Source organism: Schistocerca gregaria, unplaced genomic scaffold (genome assembly GCF_023897955.1).
Source record: "Schistocerca gregaria isolate iqSchGreg1 unplaced genomic scaffold, iqSchGreg1.2 ptg000720l, whole genome shotgun sequence".
Lineage (NCBI taxonomy): Eukaryota > Metazoa > Arthropoda > Insecta > Orthoptera > Acrididae > Schistocerca > Schistocerca gregaria.
The window spans coordinates 66255-87232 of record NW_026062097.1 but is presented as its reverse complement, the minus strand read 5'-3'; the positions used below and the strand labels follow the sequence as shown (position 1 = coordinate 87232).

Genomic DNA, 20978 nt, shown 5'->3' with positions numbered 1-20978 from the left:
ACGTTTAATTAACGAAAAAAATGTTTATGCTTTTTATTTTCAACAGGAGGCTAAGCTCGTGTAAATAATTTTCTATTTTCTCGTAAGATGCTCATTTCAACTTTTTGAAATCATGAGGTTTAAATCGAAAATCCACGACGTTGGCTTATTTTTAAGTATGAAGTTAGGATTATTCTAACCAACGTCTAAACATTTAAATATGCTGCTGATTGATATGTTACAGGATTAATTACTGCAGTACAAAAAATTAGTAGTGTTGCTGTTATGCAACTTTCTCCAACCAAAATTTTGTTTATTGTCGTCAACGATGTGACAGACGGTTTTCAGGTCTGGTCTGGCTTAAATCAAGTATGCACACCTGCTAAGAAATTGGCCGCCATATCAGCGAATTTTACATTTCGTAATTCTTTACTAACATTAATATTTTATCATATTCCTAATATCTAGACCTCTCTATTTTCTGAATATCTGATAGAAAGCTTAAACAAGAACGTCATTTCACTAGAAATTGATTTGGAAAAGCTACTTAAAGCTCTAAAAAGTGGTCATTCGGCTCAGTATATGGTAATGAAGTTAATTCGAAAGGAAGGTGGAGCCTTTCTATCATTTATTGCAGATATGAATCAGCTTCAAAACATCCTTGTCCAACAAGATGTTCCTGTTAACGTAATGACTCAGCAACAGCTGCTTAATCTTTCCGAGCCGGTTTTGCCCGAGCCAGATGTCTATATCATGATTCCTTCTCTCAAACTTCTCCGGCCTATTGTTGAGCATATGAAAAATATCAGCCAATATCTTTATGTGACGGCCAATATGTCTGGTTCTTTCACATTAAAGGTTGAGACAGAGATGTTCACTATTACAACATTTTTTCGCAACCTAGAACATCCTTATATCGAGGGTGCGCCTCCACCTAGTGTCCAGGCTGAAAGAGTATCTACTGTCAAGGTGGACATCAAAAAGTTCCACAAGACGCTTTATTCTTATCAGGTAACACCAAGCAATATTATCTGCTGTTTATTTGAAAAGCAAGCACTAGTGTTGCATGTGCTGCTCGGTGATTTATTTATTACCTATTACATTCCAGTGATTACACACGAAGATTAGCTATGCATACACTCTGAGAGAAGAAGGGGTAAGTCTGGCAAGAAGTGTCTTCACATACTATATATCATAACTGTATACCATAATAAGATTATATGGCCGACGATCATAGAATGGTTAGAATAATTTGTCTTAGCTCAGAGGAGAATGATAATATTCTCGCACTTTTCGTGACCAACAGGCTAAGAATTTTGTATTTTTTGGCAATGCTCAAGGAAATGAGGGCATGCATTACCTCATTAGGGATGAATTTAATAGAAATAAGACAGGAGGGTTCAAGATAAATTTGTTCAGACCCTACGATACACGCATAGAAGTTTACATACCACCGGTTTTAAAGCACATATATAACATAGTGGTTTTATTTATAATAAAATGCCTCATGCACTTCGTGCCACTAATATCTTACCGAAGCACTCGTCTTTTATGAGTGAACAATATATACCTTATAATGTGTGTGCGCACAGACTTGAGTAAGTTTGATATATTCAGGCAGGTCTTTCATATTCAAGAAATGGCCTTCACAGAACCTGCAACGAGGAGCTGAAACTTGGTGTTCGGCTCTCTCGATTTCAGACTAGACATTGCCATAAATTCTAGTCTCTGTCATAAATCTGGGTAGTTTTATGGAAAAGTTAATTTAGAAATTGTATGGTTGCAGTCATCAATGTCTAAATTACAGTTAAAATTCCTAAGATGCGAAAGGAGAGCCTTGAAACGTTTTCTGTGAGTACATATATGTAAAGTGGTATAAAACCAGATGTGTAAGGGTAATAAAAACTTAGAACAAAGTCAATTAGAGATTATAAAGTAAAGCAAAAATCATTCTCGGTGCAAATTATTATTTATTATTTTCTGTGATGTGACGTGCACGCCTTTTATAAGCGAAAGCACTTATTATGTGTCAGTAAGTATCAAGTTTGATGAAGTTTGTGTACTAGGTCTGGCTCAGCAATTATATACTTGACCGCGTCAATAAATTTGCTGCTGTATTCAACTCTTGCCATTTAACCTAGAATTAAAGCATAATAGAGAGAAATAAAATAGGAAATTACAAAAGCGGTGATAGCAGTTTAAGATGTTTTATCCTAATCGCCTAGGTGATTAATTGATTACAATACTGATGGCGGTAAACCAGGTATTTCTAAGATGGTAGGGTGGTAGCGCCCAGCAGGCAAAATGATCACAGTGGCCCTCGTATTGAGCAGCAAAATATGCAAAAAAAAACTATATATTGCAGTTTTCTAAGTTCTTTGATTAGTCGTGTTTTCTACTGTGCATAGCGAGTGACCTACAGGCCTTTTTTATTACACATAAATATGGGAGGCTGCCTTGCGGGGCTGTCTAAATTTACTCGCTATGAAAGCGAAAGGAATGCTCTAGCAAATCAAACACCAATAGAACATTATCTAGGTATATATTTTATGTATAAAAGCTATTATTTTATGTCTACATAGCTTTTATTATCGTAGTATCTACTTGTGTTCGTTCTCCTTATATCACTAACTGTCAAGCGCTCTGTAGATAAACCCGAGTTTTCGGAGGTGCCTGATGAAACTTATGTCGCTAGAAAGAGCCATGGCACTCAAAAAACCGACGGTGGGCACAAGATTAAGGATTCAGCCGACTCTGGAACTGTAGTAGAGTCGAAATCTATCGCCGAAAAAGTTGCTCCTAGAGAGGTACCCGGTAAGCAAGAGCCATTGAAAATAGAGTTTACTGATGAAAACAGTCCCAATGAGAATCAGAATAGAGAGCTATACTCTGGATCTAAGCAGAGGCCCTCGTCACCTCCTGTGGTGAGTAAGCGAGAGAAGCAGATGCCGACCGGTGAGCCCGTTTCTGAAAGAGTACCAATGAAGAAAAAACGAAAAACTTTTAAGCCTGAAGCGAAGGATTTAGAAGAACAGCCTTCAGAGCAGATTGCCAGAGAGACTAAGCATGAGCAACAGGAAAAGGAGCGATTAGGTGCTGATTCTAGGATCAAAAAGCCAGAAAAAGAGCAAATGGAGCAGGAAAAACCAGATGCTATTAATGAGGCTAAGGATCTAGAAAAGATTCACAAGAAAAGAGAATTGGCGGCTGGCGAAGTTAAGCAACTAGAAGAGGAGCAACAAACAAAAGAGCATTTGATAGCTGAGGGCAAAGTTAATAAATCAAAAGATAATGAAAATATGCGCTTGCCTTCAGAAGTTGTGGACAAATTGACAAGAGAACCGAAAAATCAAGAGTTACCAGCGGAAATAAAGGCTAGCATTCTAGAGGGAGAACAAAAAGAGAAGGCAAAGGCTGTAGGTGAAGTTGAAAAACCAACTTTAGAGAAAGAGCAAGAGATGGAAGATGAAAAAATACATAAAAAGCAAGAGGAATTAACGGAATTTATCTCAGATGTACAACGTTTAAGGGAAGAGAAAGAGAAAAAACTTGCGATTGAAGCTGAAGCCAGAGATCTTGAGGAAAAAGAGCGACAAGTCGCTGAAACTAGGCGATTAGAAAAAGAACGGGAAGAAAAGGAAATACAAATAGCTGAATCCAAGAGGATAAAACAACGACAAAGAGAGCGACAGGCAGCTGAAGCTGAGAGGTTGGAGAAAGAGCGACAAATAGCTGAAGCTGAGAAAGAAGAAGAAGAGAGAAGAAAAGAAATATTGGCAGCTGAGGCTAAGCAGCTAGAGGAAAAAAAGAGAATAGCTGAACTCAAAAGAATAGAAGAGGAACGAGAAAAAGAACGACAAGCAGCTGAAGCTGAGAGGTTGAGAAAAGAACAAGAAGCTGAACTCAAAAGAATAGAAGAGGAACGAGAGAAAGAACGACAAGCAGCTGAAGCTGAGAGGTTGAGAAAAGAACAAGAAGCAGCTGAAATCAAAAGAATAGAAGAAGAGCAAGAAAAAGAACGACAAGCAGCTGAAGCTGAGAGACTAGAAAAAGAACGACAAGAAGCTGAAATCAAAAGAATAGAAGAAGAACGAGAAAAAGAACGACAAGCAGCTGAAGCTGAGAGACTAGAAAAAGAACGACAAGAAGCTGAACTCAAAAGAATAGAAGAAGAACGAGAAAAAGAACGACAAGCAGCTGAAGCTGAGAGACTAGAAAAAGAACGACAAGAAGCTGAACTCAAAAGAATAGAAGAAGAGCAAGAAAAAGAACGACAAGCAGCTGAAGCTGAGAGGTTGAGAAAAGAACAAGAAGCAGCTGAGCTCAAAAGAATAGAAGAAGAGCAAGAAAAAGAACGACAAGCAGCTGAAGCTGAGAGGTTGAGAAAAGAACAAGAACTAGCTGAACTCAAAAGAATAGAAGAGGAACGAGAAAAAGAACGACAAGCAGCTGAAGCTGAGAGGTTGAGAAAAGAACAAGAAGCAGCTGAAATCAAAAGAATAGAAGAAGAACGAGAAAAAGAAAGGCAAGCGGCTGAAGCTGAGAGACTAGAAAAAGAACGACAAGAAGCTGAACTCAAAAGAATAGAAGAAGAGCAAGAAAAAGAACGACAAGCAGCTGAAGCTGAGAGGTTGAGAAAAGAACAAGAAGCAGCTGAAATCAAAAGAATAGAAGAAGAACGAGAAAAAGAACGACAAGCAGCTGAAGCTGAGAGACTAGAAAAAGAACGACAAGAAGCAGAGCTCAAAAGAATAGAAGAAGAACGAGAAAAAGAAAGGCAAGCAGCTGAAGCTGAGAGACTAGAAAAAGAACGACAAGAAGCAGAGCTCAAAAGAATAGAAGAAGAACGAGAAAAAGAACGACAAGCAGCTGAAGCTGAGAGACTAGAAAAAGAACGACAAGAAGCTGAAATCAAAAGAATAGAAGAAGAACGAGAGAAAGAACGACAAGCAGCTGAAGCTGAGAGACTAGAAAAAGAACGACAAGAAGCAGAGCTCAAAAGAATAGAAGAAGAGCAAGAAAAAGAAAGGCAAGCAGCTGAAGCTGAGAGACTAGAAAAAGAACGACAAGAAGCTGAACTCAAAAGAATAGAAGAAGAACGAGAAAAAGAACGACAAGCAGCTGAAGCTGAGAGACTAGAAAAAGAACGACAAGAAGCTGAACTCAAAAGAATAGAAGAAGAACGAGAGAAAGAAAGGCAAGCGGCTGAAGCTGAGAGACTAGAAAAAGAACGACAAGAAGCTGAAATCAAAAGAATAGAAGAAGAACGAGAAAAAGAACGACAAGCAGCTGAAGCTGAGAGACTAGAAAAAGAACGACAAGAAGCAGAGCTCAAAAGAATAGAAGAAGAACGAGAAAAAGAAAGGCAAGCGGCTGAAGCTGAGAGACTAGAAAAAGAACGACAAGAAGCAGAGCTCAAAAGAATAGAAGAAGAACGACAAGCAGCTGAAACCGAGAAATCGAAACAAGATACAGAGCAACTGTCTACCATCACTGCAGCTGAAGCTGAAAAACTAGACGAGGAGAGAGAAACGGGAGTTGGTGTTGAAAAAGTTAAAGAGAGTGAATTGGATACTAGTTCTAAAGGTCCAGAAACGACAATCGATAATCAAGAATTTGCGAAAAATGATATCAAAGCTGCAGAAGAACTAGAAATTCCTCAGACAAAACCGTTAGCATCTGCAAGAAGAAATGCATATCTGGCTAATCGCGCTCCTTCTCGACGCGAGCCTGCAGCATTCCTTGTTGAGGCTAGAAATGAACTGATAAAAAGTGGCAGAATCAGAGACCTTTCAAAAACGGTGAGTCTCGGTTCGTTATCACCCAAGGGCCCCGTCGGCACTCAGAGCAAACCCAAGAGACAGTACGGTACATCAGTTTCAGGTGCCGGGGGACCATTAAAGATAGACATAGCCTCGGCCTTGGGTAAGCAATTCCAAAATTTTAAGTCAGCCAAAAAAAATGCCAAGAGATGACTAGGTATTCAGTTTTACAACTTAGGTAAAAAAGACAGCAATTTTGCTTTTGTTGTATATTTGAATTTGAAATTTGTACCAAACAATTTTAAATAGGCAAAAGATGTCGGTTTCAAGCTTGTTCATCCTGAAGAATTCTAGGGCAGCTCGCAGTTACAATTCTAAGCATAGTAGCTGAGAGCGTTAGATTTCTTAGTGCGTTCCCATTTTCGCCCATATGCACTATTTCCTTATATGAATATTCTTGAGTATCGTAAGCACCAGTTATCTGAATAACGGGGGTCACAAGAAACGTGCAGCTTTCCTGTCTTCTTTATCAGTCATCAGATACCTATCTATATCAACCCCTGGTTGTATACCTTAAATTATGGCAAACTACTTGGTTGAAGTGCATGATAACACAATGTAATTAGCCGTTTAATTTGCTCACAAAATATGCTGAGGCCATTTCTACCTATTCCTTGTTCTTTTGTGTCAGCTTTCGTTCACCTGGTTGATGTCTATTACTGCTAGTTCAAGAGCATATTTACGAGAAGATTGTATAGATTTTGGGCACGTTTTTTACACATTAAATTACTCCCAGTTAAAATAGGTATCGATAGCTAATCGTCAAATTGAATTATAGGCTAACGGTATTATTGAGCGTAGCTCCCTGCTTCAGTCTTGAGGAATTCAATTATTCTAGCCAATGGGCGATAGTATTATAAGCTTTTTTACACGAATAAATAAAATAAGCTCAAAGTGTGGATGGTATTGTGTCGCCATTTGCATGTTGTCAGTGCTGATAATTGTTATTCCCACCGCGGTTGGTTCAGAGTCTTAGCTTCTTGACTACTATCTCTCTTTTGTGACAGAAAATAGTAATTTTTGATTATATTTTTGTTACGTTTCTATATTACTTATTATTATTTATTATTCAATAATTTTATTTTTATGCATATATAAGCACTGTGCGTTTTGGGTTTGTCATAGCTTTATATAACCTTACCTGCTTTATTCAAAGAACAAATCAGTTCTCGGATGGTTCTTCTTATCGAGAAAAAACTAGCCGGTTGATTTCTGTACATTTATGCAGTTTATTGCAGTCTACAGAACCTGAAGAGACGAAGCCTGTGCATGAGATAAGAAAAAACGTTGTAGCCGTCCGAATTTGTTGCCTGACGCTAGAACAAGAATTCAGAAAGTCTGAGCCCTAATACCTCTCCCCAGATATTCTTCTCGAAGTTTTTCCCAGATATTCTCAAATTTTTCTCTATGGCTAGTACTAGCGAAGATATTGAAGTGTCTGTCTTTCTTATGCGACTAAGGGTAGCTCCAGACATACAAATGCTACTTCAAAATTTCGTTACAGAGTTTGTCAAAAAGCCTCCGCCTAATGTCAATACCTGGAACTTGAACATTCAAGCCTATATTACCAAAGTAGTAGGAATAATCAGTAAACACGATGTGTGGCATGATGCTACTCGAGAAGAACTTAATACAATAGGTGATGTGGTTGAAAAATACGTCATGATCAAGCTATTTGATCTTTGCTTTTCACCTACCGAGGAATATAGAAGACGTGATAAACTTTTAGAGCTTAGGATTAACTTGGTGAGGACCTTGTGCCAAGAGAATCTTGATAATGTATTTTGTAAGTTGAACGTTGTGCATATTCGACAGGCGATCAATGGTACGTTGCGATCATGCTTTTGGTATTTAATTGAATAAGATGTGAATATTCAGTATCTAATTCGAGTATCCATATTAATCCCATAAATCTAGAATTTTGCTCTATGGATTTTAATAGGACCCCTAGAGGAAAGCTTATCTGCTTTTTAAATTGCTGTAAAATCATCTGTTACACGCTTAAAAAGGCAAGCAAAAAGAGAAATTTGTCTGGAGCTGACGAGTTTTTGTCTTTACTTATATATGTTGTCTTAAATTCAAATATTACAAAACTCTATTCAAATATACAATACATAAAGTTTCGAGATCCAAAAAAGATATCTAGCGAATGTAGGTATTACCTTACTCATCTGGAGTCAGCCATCGTCTTTTTGGATAAACTTGACCTAGAGAAACTTTTTTTCAATCCAAATATTTTCGACGAAAACATGTTTGATCCTGAAAACCAAATTGAAATTTCAGACGAACTTGCTTCAATGAATCATGAAGTGGATTCTGATTCACTGTCTAAAGCTCAAGAGAACGCAGATGAAAGTTTCATTCAGTCAGAAATTCTGAAAAGTAATGAATCGCTTTCATCGAATTCTGCCTCACTTATATTTGGTGACCTGAAAGTTAGATGGGCTGATACTAGTGACCATAATCTTACTTCTTGTAATTTACGCGATCAGAACATACCAACTATAATTTCCAACTACTTTGATCATAAATCTATCTCGAAGTTTATGAACTATAATTCTGCTAAGGAGATAATGCCAGATGAATTGGAGGAGTTATTATATAAGTATAAGTTACTAGTACTAGAAAACCTGATTTTACATGCGAAACGTCATAAGGAACTAAAACTTGAATTAGTTGGTCGACAGGATTCTGCAGGTTAGGCTTTGATATCTTCCACAGGAAAAACCTTTTACATCTGCTTATGAGAGGCGCCTAGCCGCTGTTTTTTTATGAAAAACTTGTCTATTATTTTTGGACGATGAATGACCCGTTTTCTAAAACTTGACACAAGAATTCGGAGTCAAAATTTCTTTTGCTTATCTCGATCCCGCGCAACTCAACCTCTTTCTATGTCAATGAATGTTTTTAAAAAGGACATCATTTTTCACGTGACCAGTACTACGAAAGATAGTCTGTATTGAAGTATTTGAAGAGAGTTTAGATTTACGATTGTAATAGAAAATCTAAAAGATAATCTGAATCCATCAAAAATTCTAACAAACGAAATTATAATTTTTATAAGACAGGCTTCATTTTTTTATTTTTTTATTTCAGAATTAACTTATTGTTTAAACTGGTTCCATACGAAAGGACCATTTGAAAGACTTCTGATTTTTGTGTCTATTATCCAGCCCCTTTTCGATGGATGTTAACTTTTTTAGAGAGGATAAGGGATGCAACCCTGATATGGTGCGAGAAAGTCAACGACGCAGATTTGCACCAATTGAACATGTTGACGAGGTCATTGCGCTTGATTTGAAATGGCGAAAATGTACTGCCTATTTTGACCGATATTAAATGGCCAGTTTTTATTTTTTTTACCGAGCGCTACATTTTAGCCGGTCTAGTTTAGCATCAGTCGCTAGTCCTAAAATTTGAATCTACTCTCGTTAATCTCATTGTACCAACAAACCAATTATATTGTATAAATATTTTTCCATTTTAGCAAGATATGAATGTGATCAAGCCAAAAAAAATTTTTCAAACCTGAACAAACAAATCGCAGAAAAGAAAAAGAAGAAGGAAGATGCGAGTATGCTCTTAAATCAAACAGAAAGTTTAAAGCAAGAAGTAGTGCTAAAAGAAGAAGCGGAAAAAGAATGCAGAAAAAAACTTGATGAAATGTTAGATAAAATTGGGAACATTGTTCATGAATCAGTGCCCTTTTCTAACAACGAGGTTCGTAAATTTACTGTGTATATGTGTATTCGTTATAAAATAGAGCAATTTGCATTGGATTTTTGTATATTGAAATGTGTTTTATTTATATTTCGCTCAGATTTGTGCAGTTTGGGATCTGACACCTGCGCTTTATATAGGATGACAACGAAATTGTCAGGACTTGGGGTGAACGTCGTCCTTCAGTTACTAAACATACGCATGACATTTTACTAGGCATGGTTGATGGGTTCGATCCTATACATGGTTCTAAAGTGGCAGGACATCGTGGCTATTATTTGACCGGGGCTGCAGTTGCATTGAACCAAGCACTTATCAATTATGGCTTGAGTTTTCTGTTCAAGCGGCAGTACAAACTCATTCAAACGCCTATCTTTCTCAACAAACATGTGATGTCTAAAGTAGCCCAGCTTACTCAATTCGACGAGGAACTTTACAAGGTACGATTTGATTTTATTTTTTTAGTACAAATTATTTCGGGGCTACTGATGACTTAAGAGGCATTTGTCTGATTTGCTCTTACAACTCATGTCATTTGAGTTGTAAGAGTATGATGCAATAACTCTCGCTACCAAAAAAATGATCTGAAGCTATACAATCTGTGAGTATTGTGCATCTACGATTTTGTTTTGCATGATCTATAAAATTTTATAAGAACGTAAACGGCTTGTCTGACGCTTTACATCGAAAAAGGTTACAGGTGACGGCGATGAAAAATACCTCATTGCCACTTCTGAACAGCCGATTGCTGCTCTTCATATTGAAGAATGGATTAATCCTAAATCATTACCTTTGAGATACGCGGGTTTATCTACTTGCATGCGAAAAGAGGCAGGAGCACACGGTAAAGATGTTACCGGAATTTTTCGCGTTCATCAGTTTGAAAAGATAGAACAGTTTGTAGTCACGGCACCTACAGACAGCTGGGAAATGCATGAAGAAATGCTTGGCGTAGCGGAAGAGTTCTACCAATCGTTGAATCTTCCCTATCGAGTGGTAAATATTGTTTCTGGAGAGTTAAACATGGCCGCTGCAAAGAAATATGACATTGAGGGCTGGTTTCCTGAATCACAAAGATATCGCGAACTCGTATCTTGTTCCAATTGCACTGACTACCAAGCACGCAAACTGGAGGCCCGATATGGAACTAAGGATCATGACCAGCATATAAAGCAATACGTTCATATGCTGAACGCAACACTATGTGCTACTGGAAGAACAATTTGCTGTATTTTGGAAAACTATGAAACAGAGCATGGTATTGAGGTACCTCTGGTCCTTCAACCATTCATGGAGGGGTTCTTGGAAGATAAAAGTCTCATCCCTTTTGCCAAAGTTCCTGCGACCAAGCATAAGTGTAAATGATAATAATGAGGGTTGATCGTTAATTTTGTATATTCTATTCATTCGAAATTCTCCTTTTCAAAACTAGGTTTTATATACATCATAACAGTCTTTTTTGCGTATACTTTTTTTTTGTTTTTATCAATTCTCTTTATACATACAGTATTATAACCAACCAATCATAAAAAGTATATTACTATTGTTCGGTACGTTCTATTTTAATTCTATACCTCTGTACCTTTTTCTATGTGAATTTTGTTTTGCCTGTCTAAAATTCCATTCAGTCTATGCAAACCTTTAATTAGCTTCTTCCCATTCTTGATATGTGTACGCCCTTTTTTTTCTATATTGCTGCGATAGCCTGCCACAATTTCCGTCCAATTTGTACAACTTTATCGTTTCAATGTCAACAACTTTTTTTTTTTTTGAAAGTATTGATCATTAACATTTTGTACTTGTCAAGATAGTCGCTTTTACTCAATGTCTTCATCCACAGAGTCTGAAAAACACAATAAATTGCTATACAACATCCTCAACTACCTAAATACTTTAATAGAATCACCTGTCTCTCGTAATCTTTCTATCAATACCGACCATTTATCCGATACAATCAAATCTTTACAACAGGCTACTGGACTGTCTCTTGGTTCTCATGAACAGAGGGAAAAATATCTTAAGGGTCCAACTTTAGAATCATTGTTTTTCAATTCGGCTTTTTGCCAAGACGCCTCGACAGTACGCCTCTTCTTTGATAAGCAAATGTCTGGATTCCGACATCTTTTAAACTCACTGCGCTATTTTTTAATTACTTGGGATTTTGCCTGAAATGTATGGACCAAAATTTTATGTTTGATTTAAAAGACTGAAGCTAGCAAAAAGGAAAACCGTACGTTACCTTTATTTTTTACGTCTTGGAGAAAATTCGGCAAGTATTTTAATAATATGTTTTTACACAGCTGCTGTCCAAATCGATGAAGCCAAATTCAACCGCTATATTAAGACGCTTGAGGCACGGGGCTACTTCAGCAATGTATCTGATGGCTCTGCTGAATATAATGAATTATTGGATAAAGCGCGCGCGAAGTTCATTGAACGCTTCGCCACGACCGAGCCTTCAAATTCGACACCCTCATCAGCTGATAGTTCATCTGTGAAAAACACAGTCGAAAAGGCAGATCCATACCCTGGGATGACTCAAGAAGAACGCTGTAAAAAGGCAGTAGAACTCAAGGAAGAAGGAAACGTCAAACTCACCGCGCGTTTATACGAAGAAGCCATTCGTCTCTACACAGAGGCGATCGAGCTAAACCCTGAGGACCCTTGTTATTATTCGAATCGGGCAGCAGCTTACTATTTGGTTGGAAAATATGCCTCTGCTATCGAAGACAGTAAGACTGCCATTGCTATTAACCCTAAATACACCAAGGCCTACTCAAGACTTGGTCTGGCCTATTTTTCTATGGGAAAATACAAGGACGCAATCCAAGTGTACGAGCAGGCTCTTCAATTAGACTCAAATAACGAGAGCATTAAAAAAGCTCTTCAAGCTGCTCGTGAGAAGCTGCAAACTCAGGAATCGTCTAACTCATATAATAACGCCGAAACCTCGTCAAGCCTTGAGGATATGCTTGGCAATCTGATGGGTAATATGCCGAACACGGCAGGAAGAAGTCCTTCTGACTTGAATGCACTTCTCAGTGACCCTAGAACTATCCAACTGGCACAACAAGTAGCTTCTAATCCACAACTTATGCAAATGGCGCAGCAGTTCCTTTCAAATCCTTCATTCATAAACTCATTCGGAAGTTTATTCAGCGGTACTCAAACCAATTCTAACAATAATGGCAATGTATCAAGCCTAGATTCTACTAGACAATAGCAACTTGTCAAATCAGCTATATTCTAAGGGGTTTTGATTCGAGTTCCATAGCCTGATATACGAATTGCGTGTAAAAATATGAATGCTTGAAATCTGTGCAAGCTTATAGGCTTTGATAATCCTAGGCATCAGTTTTTTCCTTGTTATCTTGCTAGACGTCAACAATATTTATTGGTTGTTTTTCGCTTTGATTTTACGGATAGCTTTCGGAAGAATATAGGAAACGTCAATATTTCTTATGTGATGTGCATTTCACCATACAATACAGCTGTATCATTTTCGTGTACATCATTTTTCTCAGGTATCTAGATATCGCATACACACCAACCAAACTATCATAAAACGTACAATCCTCTATTATACAATTTTTACTGAGCACTTGTGGTGTCAGCTCGTCCTCAACTCCTGCTCTTCAAAAATATCATTAGGCTGCTCAATTTTATATTTGTGGAGCATTTGTCTACTGCTTATCCTATTTGTTTATGTCACTTATTGGTGACTGATCACTTGGAATAATGACAGATTCAACGCATAGAGAGTTTCTTTATAAAAGAAGGGTCGAAATGTATGTGCTTTGCTAGTGAAGTTCTTCTAACAGTTTTTATTGATTTTACAGATTTATACGAAGGCTCAAAACATCATATTGACTCATCGCCTAGTTTTGACTTCTGAAATTAAGCCGCTCACTACTTTCTTAACTTTAGAAATAGAAGAATACAGGAGCAAAAAGAAGAGTTTGAGAGGTGGATTTTAGAACGTCAAAAAAAAAGAGAAATTCGTAACAGAAAGGAGGTGGACTTGAGCTATGATAAAAAAAAAGATCATACGGCATCAAAAATAGGAAATGAAGATTCAAAGCCTGTGATCGGTGAGAATACATCGAAGCCCAGTAAAGGGCTCGACGAGTATCAGATTGAACCAAAGAGCTATTCTTGGAGATTAAATCGCGAGAAGGTATGAAAAATGCGCCCTATTCTTTGCATGTTGGTTTTCTTTCCTTTGTAGGGATGAATTTCAAATGGGGCGGATATAGCGTGCCTAAATATACCTTTTGTGAGAAAAACACGTTTTGTAGCTGTTCTTGTCTACGAGAGATGTACACGTATTATCTCTTCTATGCATTAATATTAAATACAGAGACGTTAATTTATCTGTATGTTCGATTTACTAACCTGTTGAAATAATCTTTAAAGCCTACTAAGTCAGATAGATGTGCATCTACTTCATCTACCTATTCATCTAGTGATAGGAGACAAATAGACCAGCGTCAATCTGGTTTGCAAGTATTGCTGAAAAATGAGGACGAGAAGACGAACAGAGTTGCTAAACCAAGCAGGTCGGTCAGTCATTCAATTACTGGCAAGAAGGATCCTCTAGAACTAGGTGTTTCCGGCAGTCAGGTAGAAGAAAAGTCAGGCACTGATAAACGAAGGAACAATCAACAAACAACAGATGGCAATTATGGCAGTAGCTCAATGAAGGATCTCATAAATCAAAGTGCAGAAACTACCACTGCCCACCGCCTGACGTTTTTATCTAATGCCGTTGATACAAATAAAATGAATTCTTGTAGATTTAACAGAAACGATACTTCAGCCCGGAAGCAGAGTCTATCAGGTAAAGCAGATATCCCTCTAACTAAAAAAGAGGATTCAGAAGTTGGCCGTGATAGCGATAAGTCTCCTACTGGACTTTCTGTTGAAGAACAACTAGGCAACTTAAATTTAGACAATCGTGACCCCAAATCTGGAAATTTAGATAATGGTAATAACGCAAAAGATGATAAGACCCTTTCAGAGTCTGCGTCAACAAGGCCAGCGGAACAGTGTGATAGATCTGCATTCAAAAGAGAGACAAAATGCAATGCAAAGGAAACTATGTGCCCCATTGAGGCGAAGCAACCCATAATTGTTTCTACAACACCTTCACATACTTTGAAAGACACTAAAGAAGCTATTGACAATAATTCTGCAGTAGGAAATAAGCGTACTAACATCAACTCGGGTAAATCAAAAAGAAAAAATAGTTTAAGGAAAAAAATTTCTACTAAATCTCGTCTTATTGCCTCTGTTGCTTTTCCAAATACCAAGCGTCTTAGTAAAAAGCAAGTGTTTTGTATTGCCCATGGCGACACCTATTTACCAGATACAGCTTTGATTTTATCTCACCTTATAGCAGAAGGACGTCTTACACGTCAGTGCTCAACTGAAATTTTAACTCGAACACGTCATATTTTGATGAATGAAAAAAATGTTTTGTATATCCGAGCGCCTATCTATATCATTGGAGATATCCATGGCCAATTTTATGACCTCGTTCGGATTCTTGAACTAGTTGGCCTCCTTGGATCTGGGCGACACCATTACCTGTTCTTAGGAGACTATGTAGACCGTGGGATGTTTAGCTGCGAGGTTTGCTTTTTGCTTTTTGCTTTCAAGATCAGATATCCGGATAAGGTGTTTTTATTGAGAGGAAATCATGAGACCCGTGCCATGTCTTCTTATCATAACTTTCAAAAAGAGGTTATGTACAAGTATGATGCGAAGATGTACGAACTGTTTATGGAGGTGTTCGACCATCTACCCTTGGCTGCCGTAGTTGAAGCGCCCAATTTGGATCGTTTCTTTTGTGCGCACGGCGGAATTTCGCCTCACTTCAAAACGATCGAAGAAATCCAGTGTATAGATCGAGTTCAGGAGCCCCCTGATGAAGGGCCTATATGTGATCTTGTGTGGAGCGATCCAGTAAATGACGACAAGTTCTATAATCAAAATTTTTCTAGAAATAAGGATCGAGGTTGCTCATTTGTTTATGGCTATAACTCCATCATTGATTTTTTAGAGGATAATTGCCTCAAGGCAATCATAAGGGCCCACCAAGTGGAAGAAATGGGATACAAAGAAATATACTTTTCACAAGCACCACCCGACTACAAGATGCCTTTGGTTATTACAGTTTTTTCAGCTCCTAATTATTGTGACCTTTATGAAAACAAGGGTGCTTATCTCGAGCTTCTAGATACGCATTATCAGCTCCATCAATATACCTGGAAAGACCATCCGTATTATCTTCCAGATTTTAGTAACGCATTTGCATTTACACTGCCGAACGTTTTCGAAGTAATAATAAAGGTCCTCATCAAAATATTAGAAAGGCTTAGTACAATAAAAATCGACAAGGAATCCGACGCTCGTATTCAAGACACGATTTCAAGATTAAACAAAAAGTTCTCAGTTGCTCGCAAGATGCATAATGAAAATAATGCTAAACTTACCACGCTAACCCAACGTATCGAAAAGGAAGCCTCATTACTTAGTCCAGACTTGCAGGATGTACTCAATGTCTTGAAGGTTAAATCCTCGACCACTCGATCAAAGCGGTTATCACGTATGACAAGTGACCTCTCGGGTCTAATCAAATCTTCTCATTCACGATTCTTGATAATGAAAAATATAGATCGTGAAAACGAAGGGTATCACTCTAATACAAAGTGGAAGAGTAAATTCAGTTCTCTTGACAGAGCGATCAGTTTCAAAGTATAAATAGCTATTTATTAGAGACATGTGTTGATACTTTATATTATTTTATATATAATATATAACGTTGCCTATTTACGTTTTTAATTTATATGAGTGTAAAACAACAAGGCCACTATTGTTGAAGGTAGACCCTCTTTACAAATTTAAGGTTGTTACCTAGTTTTTTATATTTTTAGAAAGGTCGTTGCGTTTTCATGGCAAGACCTGCGATAAGAGTATTTTTTTTGTTTTCGCACGGCATAAGTTTACAAGTAAAAAGGAGAAATGATACACTTATTTTTTTAATTCTTTTATCTATTCAATTTAAACCGTCTAATTGGCCTCTGCACTCTATACAAGTCTGTGTTTTTGTTCGGTTTTGATGAGCGATAGGCATCAAGAAAAAAAAAAAGCACCATCAAGAGCCGTCTCCTTGCTAAAGCTTTCTTCAAAAGATGTGTATACTCGACGTGATTCTTCAAGTACATTTAATTCTAGTACCCAATCGCCTCCATGCATTCAACATTCGCCTTCAAATTCTAGACTAAATTTGTCGGTGGCTTCCGACCAGATCTCTGATACTGAAAGAACGAAATCTCATTCACTTGAATCAATCATCTTGTCTGACATTAATGCATACAAATCCGAGGGGGCTGAATCAATTCATGTTCCTCTTATAGTTTATGATACCGTTAATTGGCTCGTCAAACAGCGTGCGTAAATTGTAGCACGCCATATTTCATTCCCGCTTTATCGATATTTCTCGAAAAACCTGACGTTTTTATAGAACTAGTAGACCTGTACCAGCTACTTACTGGTGATCCGGACAAGCAACTACTAAATCGCTTAACTAAGAAATATGCCAAAGGTAGGTTGTGGGTCATAATGTATTTTAGCATGAATGAGAAACGCGGTCAAAAGAATTCTGGAGGGCATTCTGTGCCCACTCAGCCTCTATTTTTCCTAACCTTTCTTTGTTTGCAATCATTCTCCTTTCCAAACAAAAAACAACAAAGCTGAGGGATCTCTTAACTCTGTACCGCCCAGTCAGTCCACGGCAGTATGGCATCTTCTAAGGTCGTATATTTATAATTTATCTGATCCAATTATTAACTTTCAGCCATTCGCGGATATTGCTTTGCAAAGAGGTATGCTATTTTCTTCAAACTAAGTATTGGCCTATTCAGATAATGCTAATTTTTAGCCCTGTATCTAAAACAGGCTTCAGAGAAGCCCTGAATCACATCCACCAGGAGAGTAGAAGTATGATTAAGCAGTTGGCTATTCTACTCAACAAATTCAAAAAGATTGCAAATGCGAAAGAAGAGCAAATTATATTAACTCAATTTTGTTATCTATTTTTCAAGATCCAAATTTTTTTCAATTCAAATCTTTCTAGCTCATCCAGATCGTCTTCGCTTTTGAGCTTTTCCAATGTCAAAAAAGACAAGCGATATGTTCAAAGCAACTTACAGTCATTTGAAAAAACAAAAAGAGAGCATATGGCGTTGACATTAGTTCACTATATGTATCAGGAAGCTCAAGAGATCGTCAAACTTGTGGCCGAACCTCAGATCCCAAAACTGATCCCAGGAGAAACGCTTAATTGTCGGTTTTATAGAGTGTACTTGTCTGACTTAGGACAGGTCAACTTGTGGCTCACTAACTATCGCTTCATCTTCAAACATCATCTTGTAGAAGAATATTCAATTCCAATTCTGTCTATTCAATCCATCGAATATGTTGGCTTAGTCAAGAAAAAGAGCTCTAAAGTTATTTCCCTGAGTTGCAAAAATCATCGAACCTATTATTTAGAAATGGAATCAACTTCATTTTCAAGCATGTTGTTAGAGGCATATCAATCTTTTCTGTGTTCTAACCAGATTACATATCTGTTTGCATTTCAATACAAGAATAAGAATGTCGTGAATAGTCTGGATTCCTGGGATTTTTATAAGCCGAAGGACGAATTTATGCGCCAGAGAATGATAGTTTCTGAACACATTTATCACGAAGGTTTGGCATGGCGTTTGAGCGCCATCAACGCTCACTACGATTTGGTTCCTACCTACCCCGCGCTTATTCCAGTCGTCTTATCATTTAAAAATCACGAATTGAAGAAATTTGCTCAGGCTCGTTTAGGCCAGCGCTTTGCTGTACCTATTTGGGCGAGTGTTCCGCCGAGTTTTAACGCTGTCTTATTACAGGCTGACGAATTAGATTTTTCAAATCTGAGTGAATCAAAGGATATCAAATCGCTTTCAAAATCCCCCAGCGATTTCAAATACATTTCAACAATTGCTTCTTATTACAAGAACTGCGTTATGATTAATCCCACCGAGCAAAAGACAGCCGAATTTTGCTATGCTGGCACACCTTGGATATACCATTCTATGTACCTTCCATCGAACGATGCTCTCGCTGAGCAACTAACAATGGCTCATTTTCCAAATTCACGCGACAATGGTACATTTTCAGAAGGCGAGGGACATCAAAGTCCCTGGCTAAGCACGGTTCATCGACTGCTCACCATTTCTTCAGATATAGCTGGCTTACTCAGAATGGAATGCTGTGTATTGCTTGTGCGGTCTCGTCAATCTGACTTGGCCTATGTTCTTGGCTCACTCGCCCAAATTTTTCTGGATGGATACTATCGTACTATTCGAGGTTTTGGTGTATTGATTGAAAAGGATTGGTCCTCTTATGGATTCGAGTTTTCCTCATTGTCTGAATATATTGGCTCTACTTGTCATGAAAACGGTACCAAAAATCAGCATTCAGTTTTTGAGGTCTTTATCGAGTGCTTATGGCAGCTCTTGATCCAATATCCTATGCATTTTGAATTCAGCGAGCACTTTTTGCTGTCTATTTTGCAAGAACTCTATTCGTGCCAATTTGGGACTTTTTTGACAAGCTGTGCTAGGGAACGAGACTTGATTAAGGACAAAACCGTCAACTTTTGGGCTTTTGTTCAAAACGCTTTAGAAAATGGAAGTAAGGAATATACAAATGCTCTTTTCGATATTGAAACACTAGGCAGTGTAATCAACCTACCTAAAGATAGGTCTCTCAACCTGAAGTTTTGGAACGCGAGGTACTCTTCTTCTGGTGCGTTGTTCGAATCCATGCGCATCAATTATGCTGTAGAAGCTCAAATCAAAAGGTCTATCGACGCAGTCCGGGCTTCTAAGCTAAAATCAAATAGAAAGTCTAATACCTACAAGTCAAGTTCTGGTTATTACAAAAATGAGTCAGTCTCGACTAAAGATCGTTTTGAGTTGGTTCATTGCTCATCCAGTCCATATCCATGTAACCAGATACAAGACAACATGAAGCAAGAACAAAAGTTAGAAACTACCAAGTACCTTTACTTGGACCTTGATGGATACAATATAGCAGACCTTCCGTCTTGTCTAACATCCCCTAGTAATATCTATTACATTAGGTCACTTAGACTGACCAACAATGCATTGACCTACATACCAATCCACACTTTGCATCTCACGAACCTTGTCAAGTTAGATCTATCGAACAATTCCCTCTATGAAATTACAAGTAATTTTTTTCAGTATATGGGCAAAGCCTTACCCTCTCTCAAAATACTGAATGTTTCTAATACAAAGATTTCGCGAATTTCGAATGTTAATGCTTTACACAGATTAAAAGTTTTGATTCTTTCTAGAAATTTGATTACTAAAATTTCATCGAGTATTAGCCTGCTACCCCATCTGGAAGTGCTTGTCATGGATTCCAACAAAGTTCGAGTTATTCCTAAGATAATGAAGCGATTAAAAAGGTTGAAGGTTTTCTTCATTTCAAATAATTTGATTACTACTGATACTGCGTATATCCGGCCTACTCAATTTGTTACAGCTTTGAATCTCGGTTTCAACCTTATGAAGGCAATACCACCTAGACTATTTAAAATGCAGGCTTTGTGTTTCTTGTGCCTAAACAACAACTACCTTACCAAAATACCGGCGGAATTTAGTAGATTGACTTTATTGGAGTATCTAAATTTCAATAATAACCTTTTGTCCGACATACCGAGTGAGCTTGGAACTCTCAGTCGTCTATCTACTTTATTACTTTCACATAACAGGTTAACTAATTTTATCGAATGGCACAAATCTGGTTCATTGGTTCATTTGGATTTAAGCTCAAGCAAATTTACTTCTATTCCACCTAGCGTACTATTGATCACTTCTCTAATTCATCTCAATATGTCTCGCAACGAAATTTTTCGAATTCCGACAGAGCTTCCAACGTCTTTGGTTTCGCTAGAATTATTGGATTTGAGTTACAATCGAATCTCCACATTGGACAATCTTCTATCTATTCGGCTGATGACTAATTTAAAGTCACTTCTCATTGACCATAATAGTTACTCCTATATTCAGCCGACGATTGGCTTCCTTTGCGATACACTTACAAGGATTGAATTTGACGAGATCGAAGATGCACTCCTTAGCGATAATAAAGAATCCTCTGTATATAGGGACCAAGTGATGCAGGGATGGCGGAATCAGCTAGCATGCAAGGAACCCGTCAGCAGATATACGATTTTAGTTTTAGGATGTCAAAAATCCGTTGGAACGACTTTCTTGAAATCCTTGTTTAAGAACAAGAAAGATGGAGTCGTAAGAACAATATACGCCTCCGATTCATATGCACCTACTAATTTTGCCGATAAATACAAGTGGTCATTTTCGGCAT

The 20978-nt window shown here is 37.7% G+C and overlaps 5 protein-coding genes across 19 annotated transcripts; all 5 read left to right on the top strand.

Moving 5' to 3' along the window:
• Window positions 1-2363: 2363 nt before the first annotated feature.
• Window positions 2364-8864, top strand: LOC126320403 (axoneme-associated protein mst101(2)-like). 15 transcript variants are annotated; one of them, XM_049993880.1, is made up of 4 exons: window positions 2370-2517; window positions 2629-4273; window positions 4862-6506; window positions 6580-6750. In XM_049993880.1, exons 1-3 carry the CDS (start codon window positions 2424-2426, stop codon window positions 5952-5954), a joined length of 2832 nt encoding a protein of 943 aa, XP_049849837.1. In that variant the 5' UTR covers window positions 2370-2423; the 3' UTR covers window positions 5955-6506; window positions 6580-6750. The 15 variants fall into 15 exon arrangements, with proteins under 15 accessions (XP_049849824.1, XP_049849837.1, XP_049849830.1 ...); XM_049993873.1 differs by having other exon boundaries at window positions 4526-6506; XM_049993871.1 differs by having other exon boundaries at window positions 4442-6506.
• A 26-nt stretch (window positions 8865-8890) lies between these two features.
• Window positions 8891-10909, top strand: LOC126320405 (uncharacterized). The gene is made up of 4 exons (XM_049993883.1): window positions 8891-9114; window positions 9289-9521; window positions 9662-9961; window positions 10215-10909. The coding sequence occupies exons 1-4, from the start codon at window positions 8985-8987 to the stop codon at window positions 10884-10886; spliced, it is 1335 nt and encodes a 444-aa protein (XP_049849840.1). The 5' UTR covers window positions 8891-8984; the 3' UTR covers window positions 10887-10909.
• A 105-nt stretch (window positions 10910-11014) lies between these two features.
• On the top strand, window positions 11015-12863 carry LOC126320406 (uncharacterized). The gene is made up of 4 exons (XM_049993884.1): window positions 11015-11071; window positions 11329-11600; window positions 11727-11751; window positions 11822-12863. The coding sequence occupies exons 2-4, from the start codon at window positions 11346-11348 to the stop codon at window positions 12742-12744; spliced, it is 1203 nt and encodes a 400-aa protein (XP_049849841.1). The 5' UTR covers window positions 11015-11071; window positions 11329-11345; the 3' UTR covers window positions 12745-12863.
• Window positions 12864-12972: 109 nt separating this feature from the next.
• Window positions 12973-16371, top strand: LOC126320404 (uncharacterized). The gene is made up of 4 exons (XM_049993882.1): window positions 12973-13088; window positions 13173-13309; window positions 13449-13698; window positions 13938-16371. Exons 2-4 carry the CDS (start codon window positions 13260-13262, stop codon window positions 16284-16286), a joined length of 2649 nt encoding a protein of 882 aa, XP_049849839.1. The 5' UTR covers window positions 12973-13088; window positions 13173-13259; the 3' UTR covers window positions 16287-16371.
• A 250-nt stretch (window positions 16372-16621) lies between these two features.
• Window positions 16622-19914, top strand: LOC126320486 (uncharacterized). The gene is made up of 5 exons (XM_049993987.1): window positions 16622-16975; window positions 17050-17130; window positions 17279-17410; window positions 17484-17525; window positions 17630-19914. The coding sequence occupies exons 1-5, from the start codon at window positions 16645-16647 to the stop codon at window positions 17659-17661; spliced, it is 618 nt and encodes a 205-aa protein (XP_049849944.1). The 5' UTR covers window positions 16622-16644; the 3' UTR covers window positions 17662-19914.
• The last annotated feature ends 1064 nt before the right edge of the window (window positions 19915-20978 follow it).